Source organism: Bison bison, unplaced genomic scaffold (assembly GCF_000754665.1).
Source record: "Bison bison bison isolate TAMUID 2011002044 unplaced genomic scaffold, Bison_UMD1.0 scf7180017864518, whole genome shotgun sequence".
NCBI classification, from domain to species: Eukaryota; Metazoa; Chordata; class Mammalia; order Artiodactyla; family Bovidae; genus Bison; species Bison bison.
Window position 1 is genome coordinate 6859229 of NW_011495071.1, and position 8111 is coordinate 6867339.

The 8111-nt window shown below is 50.5% G+C and overlaps 1 protein-coding gene across 1 annotated transcript in view; it reads right to left on the reverse strand.

The window, feature by feature from the left end:
- DSCAML1 (Down syndrome cell adhesion molecule like 1) overlaps positions 1-8111 on the reverse strand; it is a 368170-nt gene that overhangs the window by 222 nt on the left and 359837 nt on the right. Inside the window, exons 28-34 of the mRNA XM_010830644.1 lie at positions 7847-8002; positions 5752-5782; positions 5485-5603; positions 5030-5182; positions 4214-4408; positions 2100-2411; positions 7-269 (exon numbers count right to left, since the gene is read on the reverse strand). Of these exons, the coding sequence (XP_010828946.1) occupies positions 7-269; positions 2100-2411; positions 4214-4408; positions 5030-5182; positions 5485-5603; positions 5752-5782; positions 7847-8002 (1229 nt within the window). The remainder of the gene's footprint in view (positions 1-6; positions 270-2099; positions 2412-4213; positions 4409-5029; positions 5183-5484; positions 5604-5751; positions 5783-7846; positions 8003-8111) is intronic.

Here is an 8111-nt window from a genome sequence, read left to right on the forward strand (position 1 = left end):
GGGGGCCGGGCCGGCGGGGGGTGCCGGCATGGCCAGAGTCCTCTGAGGTAAGGTGGCGGTGGAGGCGGCCGTGGGGGCCCCGGGGTGCGGAAGGCCCAGGGGCTTGCTGGCGGGGTCCAGGGTCAGGTGGCGAGCCTGGGGGTGGTAGGTTCGAGTCACGTTCCTGATGGAGGCCTCGCGGGGCGGGACCACGGGGCAGGGCTCACGCCCCTCTGCCTTTCGGAAGAAGGCCTCTGACTTGGCGTACAGGGGCAGGTTACAGTAGTCACCTGGAAGGGAGGAAGTGCGTGGTGTCAGCGGCAGACGCCCCTTGGAAGCAGCCTGTTCCCCCGCCCCCAGCCCTCAGCCAGTCCCTCCACCCACAGGCAGTAACCAGTCAAGGAAAGATCAGTCACTTGGCCTCTCTGAGCCTTGGTTTCCTCATCTATGAAATAGGGATAACCTCATCTCCCTACAGTAATTTTGTGAGGAGGGAATGAGACAAAGTAGGGAAAAGGCTCCTTATCAGAATTAACCAGAAAAATTGCTCCAAGAAGGCCATGCACCACCACCCACGGAATCCAGAAAGAGCTATCAGTCAGTCAATCCTGCCCATGTTGGGGCGGGGTGAGGTTTCCTGTGTTGAGTCAAATTTCCTGTGTTGGGCTTCCCTGGTGGCTCAGGCGTACAGAATCTGCCTGCAGTGCGGAAGACCCAGGTTCAATTCCTGGGTCGGGAGGATCCCCTGGAGAAGGAAATGGGCAACCCATTCCAGTATTCTTGCCTGGAGAATTCCATGGACAGAGGAGCCTGGAGAGCTATAGTCAGTCCATGGGGATCGCAAAGAGTTGGACACGACTGAGCGACTAACACACACAGGGAAAAGGCTGCAATACAGCGGCATGGTGTTGCTCAATAGATTGATCCCTATTGTTAATTGTTCACTATAACTGATCAGCTTCAGCTGTGGGTGGGCTCATTTTCCAAACATGGTCATCCAAAAGCTCTGGCTGTTAGAAAGCTTTTCTATACCCTGAGAAGAAAAGGAATGTCAATCCTTGTCAATTCGCCACATTCAACCTGATTCTGTCCTCTGAAGGCCACCAGAGCCGGCCTCCTCCCTTTCCCAAGCCTCCGTTCAGACGTCTGACTCCGCTTCGTTTCCGCATCCCTCTCCTCCATCCTGTCTTCTCCAGGCAGAATGTTCCTCCTTTCTCTCAGTGCCTCCACAGGACACGCTTCCAGGACCCCACATCCTGATCCCTCCGCCCTGTGAGCACCCTGTGCACAGGCCCCTCTCCTGTCCACTATGCCAGCCACTCTTTAGGTCATCTCATTTAGACCCCGCAGACCCCTGGATACATTAATACCTGCTTGGATTTTGCAAATGAGGAAACTGAGGTTCAGAGAGATTAAGTAACTTACCCAAATTCACAGAGCTGGATGGGGAGGGGGAGTCGTAAAGGGCTGCTGGACTCCTAGGTCTCTGTTCTTTCTGTTAACCTGTGCTCTTTTCTAGATGACCCTGAACCCCTAGTTCAGCGTGGCCCCTTAGCAAGGACATTGCCGAGCAGACCAGACTGCCTGGTTTGACAGCCTGTGCCTTGCATATGGTGGCCCTGATGTCTACTTGTGGGCACCCTTGCTTCCCTCCCCCTGGTTATCCTAGACCTGCCCTGCTGACCTCAAAGGGCATATACTCTGGCCAGGGCCCTGGAATCAGATGTTCCCTGTCAGTCTGGGTCACTGCCCACCATGAGGTTTGACCACCATGGACATAGCTGCCAGGATTGCCCCTTAACTCTGTGCCAGGCATGGACAACATTTTTAATGCTCATTATAACAATGCAAAGTATATGCTCTCGTTTGCATTTCAAAAACAAGAAAATTAAGGCCAGAGAAGTTCCATGACTTGCTCGAGGTCACAGAGGTATTAAGCATTTGAGACAGGATGTGAACCCAGATCTGCTTGCTCCCAAGTCCTTGCTCTCTGCACTATACCCCACTGCCAAGGAGCCGTGCTGGGCGGGCGGGTAGGGTGCAGGCAGGGCTAGGTTCTAGCCTAGGCTCAGGGGGTTGGAAGGCAGGGACACAGCAAGGGAGGTGGTCTGAACACTCACTCTTGTTGGCCCGGTGAGGGATGGGCACAGCCACGTTCTTCCCCCGGTCAGCGTCCTGGGGCTTGGGTGGGGAGGCGGTGAAGCGGCAGATGCCGGGCTCTGAGGGTGTGCTCATGGACGTCATGCTGTCCGCATTCTCGTTGGTGCCTGTGGTCATCTGGTCAGAGGAGCTGTCGGAGATGAAGCATTCGGTGATCTCAAACTTGGCGTGCTGCAGTTGCTCCTCCAGCTTGGCGTGCTCGTAGGCCCGGGCCAGCTCCTCGTAGGTGGAAGAGGCGCTCTCAGTGGACACCATGCTGTTCCGTCCTTTGTCTTGGGAGATGGGGGGGGCACAAAGTTAAAAGGGAATGAGTGGCACCCCCATATTCACTGCAGCATTATTTACAAGAGCCAAGATACAGAGGCACCTGTGTGTCCGTGAGTGGGTGAATAGACTAAAAAGACACACACAAACACAATCACACACAGCGAGATAGTGTTCAGTCATTAAAAAGGCAGTCTTGCCATTTGGGAAGATATGCATGGACCTCAAGGGCATCATGCTCAGTGAAATAAACCAAAGACAAATACAGCATGATATCACTTATGTATGGATTCTAAAAACACCCCAAAACAACAACAAACAAAACCCCTGCACAGTTACAGAGAATAGATTAGTGGTTGCCAGAGGTGGTGGTGGGGGCGGGAGTTGGGCGAAATGGGTGAAGTGGTCAAGAGGTACAGACGTCCAGTTATACAATAAGTAAGTCGTGGGAACATAAGGCACAGCATGATAACTGCAGTTAGTAACACTGCATTGAATATCTGAAAGTTACTAAGAGAGTAGTTCTTTAAAGTTCTCAATATAAGAAAAAAAACTGTATGTGGTGAAGGATGTTAACTACACTTATTGTGGCGATCATTTTACAGTGTATACAAATATCGGATCATTATGTTGTACACCTGAAACGAAATGTTATATATGAGTTATAGCTCAATAAAAAATAAAGTGGGCTTATGGGGAGAGGGTGAAAATGAGACCAGATTGAGCAGTTACCTTAACCATAACCCCAGTAGCCATCTGAAAGCCTGACTACGGAGTGGATGAGGCTCACATGACCCTGCTCTCTTCCTGTGAAGGTAGTGGTGGTGGCAAAAGTGGGATAATAAAGAATAGACTTTTGGACTCTGTGGGAGAAGGCGAGGGTGGGATGATTTGAGAGAACAGCACTGAGACATGTACATTACCATATGTAGAATAGATGACCATGCAAGTTCGATGCATGCAGCAGGGCACTCAAAGCCGGTGCTCTGGGACAACCCAGAGGGACGAAGGGAGATGGGGGGGTGGTTTCAGGATGGGGGACACATATGCACCCGTGGCCAATTCATATCAGTATATGGCAAAACCCACCACAATATTGTCAAGTAATTAGCCTCCAATTAAAATTAATTAATTAATTTAAAAAGTGGGATCATTGACTAACAAAATGCAAAACAGCTTTCATTCTTTCCGAAATCTGTTTGTTTATGGCTGTGCCTGGTCTTTGTTGCTGTGCAGGCAAGTGGGGGCTATTCTCTCGTGGCGAGGCGTGCACTTCTCACTGTGCTGGCTTCTCTTGTGGAGCACAGGCTCTAGGGTGCTCAGGCTTCAGTAGCTGCAACACACGGGCTCAGCGGTTGTGGTTCCTGGGGTCTAGAGGACAGGCTCAGTAGTTGCGGCACACGGGCTTTGTTGCTCTGCGGCATGTGGTATCTTCCCAGATCAGGGATGGAACTCGTGTCCCCTGCATTGGCAGGTAGATTCTTTATGACTGAGCCACCAGGGAAGCCCACAGCTTTTGTTCTTGATAATAAGCATCACCCTCTGAGCAAGCCTTAACCTTTTCTCCAACAAACATCATGTGTACCATTTTCTCCATCATCTTTTGGGAGAGCAAAATGAAATCCTTGACAAGCAGAGCTCGGTTAGGTCAAGCGTTTTTGTTACAGCCACAGGGTAAGTCAGTGACCAGCTGGAAATGAAACTGACTGGTGCCTTGGACTCCATGCTGGTGGGTAGGAGTGGGGAAAATAGAAGATGGGGAATGGGGGAGACTGAGGAGAGTGAGCAGGAACCAGGTCCCTGGGCTTACCTGTGTCCTGGGAGAGGCTGGCACTGTAGCTGTCACTCTCGGTGACAGTAACACCATGCTGGGAGCCCACAGTGCGCCAGTCGGAGGTGAGGGTACGGGCGGGGGTGGAGGCCTGACACTTGGTCAGAGTCCACTGGCTTGAGTACCGGTTCCGGGTGCTGTGGGATGACTTCACATTCTTTCTGGAGACTGGATCTGCAGAGAGGAAGCAAGAGCTATCACCCTCCAGCTGCGGCCACTCAGGCTTGGGCAGCTGGCGTTTACCAGAAAGGGCGGCGGGGAGCAAGGGAGGAGGCAGGAGCAGCCACAGAAGCTCCCTTGGGAAAGCTGAGCATGCTGCCTTTCCTGAACACAGAGCTATCCACGGAGGAGGAGGGCTGCAGTGTCAGGGATACGGGTAGTGGGCAGCATCCTAGTCCTCCCTGGCCACCCCATCTTTTCTACAGCCTGGGAAGAATGTAACCTCCTCTCCTGCTGCCTCATGACTGTCCATTCATTCCCTACAGGCCTGTATGTATTCTGTCCTTATGTCCAGCGTCTCAGCGGAAGATGCAGAGGCCCTTGGAGAGAAAGAACAACTAACCCTCTCAAAATTTCTAGGGAAAGTAAGTGAGGCCCAGAGAGATAAGGTGAGTGATATGCCCAAGGCCACAGCTAGTGGGTCTGTAATCAAGGTCTCTAGACTCTATTTCCAGTGCTCTTTCCATTCTTCCATGCTGCTCCTCCCTCCTTTAAAAAAAAAGTCACCTCTGCATTATGCTGTGCCCAAGAAACCTCATCTGGGAGGTGGGCTGTCTTCCTGGGGATGGTGCTTACTAGTGCCAGGCCGGATGTCAGACATGTCGATCAAGGGTCCTGAGCTCTGGATGAGGGCTGGGTGGTGCAAGGAGACTCCGGTGCAGAAACTCTGAGGATTGACAGCCTGGCTGAACTCAGCATCAGTCACAGGGATGGTGGCCTTGTCATCTCCTGGAGGAGAAAACACAATCAGCAGGAATCCTTCCCTTTGGGCACCATCTTTGCTTCCCAAATTTCTCTTTGTCTTTATCTGACATTGAACCTAAGAAAGGTCAGGTAAGGTCTCCCCATTAACAGAGGAGGCAACCCAGTCCTTGAGAGAAGCTGCAGTGAGTTCTGAGGTTGTGGAGTTGTTGATGGGGCTGCTTCCAGAACCCCGGGCACTGTCTCAGGACTGGTGGTTGCCCTTCATGGGATGTGGCCTGGGGAAGCCCCCTCAGCAGGACACAGAGCTCGTGACACCTGTCACTCACCCAGCTGCTTGATGCCCTCCTTGTCCTCGATGAGCAGCTGGACCCTGGGGATGTCAATGTGTAGCCGTGGGCCCTGGGGTGGCCCCTTCACAGGGGTGTCAAAGCTTCGGTTGTTCTTGCTGTGGGGAGAAGGGCTGGAGGTGGGTGACAAGGCAGCCACAAGGGATTGGGGGAGAGGTTTTGCAGGATAGTGGGGTCTCAGAAGCCTCTACCCTGGGTGAGGGGATGGAAATGGGAGGAGACAGGAAGTAGCGATGTGACACCCACCTTATCAACATTTCTGCCAAACTCTTTGCATCTGCAAAACAGTGGAGAGAGGGGACTGAGTGAGAATGGGGTCTGAGCAGGATCAGAATTGGAAGAGGCATGGGGAGCAAGGAGAGAGAATTCCCTAAAATGGGGCCAGGGCTGGTCTCCTGGGAAGAAATGTAAGGACCTTGGAGACAATCCAAAACATGGTAAGGTCTCACTGCTCCCAATTCAGGATTTGACTCAGGCCTGTTTTCCTTTCCTCAGACTTTTATCTAACAGGGAGACAGTATATAAAGTATTCCATCTGCTTCCTGAACTGACTCTAATCAAACAAGACATCACAGCAGGTTGGAAATAGGCATCAGTGGTAGATCTCTCCTCAGTTATCTGTTGGAGAGAGGAGAGAGTCGAGGATGAAGTACAGGTGGTCAGTGGGCACCTCCAGATGACATCAACCAAAGTTTTATTTCCTTCTCTAGGGCATCTGTCCCCAAAAGTCCATGGATGGATTTGAAGGTCACTGTTTTATCTCATGCATGCATGTGCTAAGTTGCTTCAGTTGTGTTGGACTCTTTGCAACCCTATGAACCACAGCCCGCCAGGCTCCTCAGTCCATGGGATACTCCAGGCAAGAATATTGGAGTGGGTTGCCATGCCCTTATCCAGGGGATTTTCCTGACCCAGGGATCGAACTGGTATCTCTTATGTCTCCTGCATTGGCAGGTGGGTTCTTTATCACTGAGCCACTCAGGGAGCCTGTTTTATCTCATAGGGACCCTGAATAGATTTAGGACTCTAAGGTTAGGAATCGACAAGAGAGGAGAAACAAAGAACATGGGTAATCCACTAGACTTCTGATAACTGAGAATGACTGGTTAGAGGGAATCTAGCTTTATGAATACATTCAACCATCTATCTAGCCACTCATCCATCCATTTATTATTGATCTATCCACTGTTGATCCATTCATCCAGTGATCCACCCACCAGGAGTTGGGTAGATAAATGGATGGTTCAGTGGGTGGTTGATGGTTTTTAAATGGTTGGATGGATGGATGACTGGATGTTTGATGGGCTTCCCAATGAATGCCACCATTCGTCCATTCAGCTATCAACCCATCCAAGCATCTATTCAACCATTCACCTAATTATCCATTCATCTATTCAACCATTCATCCAACCATCCATTTATACAACCATACAATCATCTATCCATTTTATCATCCATCTGTTCTTCAAATATACATCCATCCTCCATGGAGCCAACCATCTAGTGATTCAACTATCAATCCATCAGACATCCAATCATCCATCCATCCAACCACTTAACAACTATCAACCACCCACTGAACCAACCTTTTATCCACCCAACTCCTAAATACCCTAGGCAGCCTTAGTTATCCCCTCTTTTGTGCTCTTATTGTGCCTTGGCTCTGAACTCTGTAAGGGCATGGGTTGCTCTTTCTCATTCATTTTTATATCTCCAATGTCTGGCAGTATCTACAATATAGCACATACTCAATAAATATATTCCAAATATATTTATAAATATAATTTTATATTTATAAATTTATATTTATAAATAAATATAAATAAACAGACATTTATTTAGAAACTAGTTGGTCTTGGGTAAATCAAGCCCATTCATGCCAGACCAGGGTATCAGGTGTTGGGACAGGGGAGGATACTAAAAATATTTAACACCTGACAAGGCATGGAAACAGCTCAGTCAAAGCTGAGCAAGATCCTAGAGACCACTTGCATGTCTTTAGTGGCTGGGCCCTAGGAAAGTTGCAGAGGTCCTATATGAGAGAATGGAGCATCCAGGGTGGAAGGGAACATGTATTTACCAACCAACTATGGAATTGTTCAACTGTCTTAACCAGCAACATGGTTTTACCAGTGTGGACCACTAAAAGTCAACCTGGTGAGGGCAGGCACAAAGTCTTAGGGACACAGAGGAAGCAGCAGTGAACAACTAAGGAGGTTTCAGAAGACTGGAGTGAGTGCTCCCTTCAAGGGGACATGGACACCCTCTCTCATCCAGACAGTGCTCCAGGCCAGTGGAGAGTGGCCAGCGCAGCTGAGGAAGCACAAAGAAACTCGCCTACCTCGGAGCCGCTTCAGCCGCTTCTCTTTCCTCTTCTTGCGAACGATGAAGAGCAGCGCCACCCCCAGTGTGGCCAGGATGACCGGGCAGCCGATGGTGAACAGCTTCTTCACGTCGTCCCCCTCGCCTTGTGCAGACTTGATGGGCGGGATGGTGCCTGAACGGGGGTGAGGAAGGGAGTCAGATGCCCTAGGAGTCGAGCGTTATGCAGAGTCTCATAGGCAACATAACTCTTGGACCTCTCTTGCTGCCTTTGGTCTTACTCC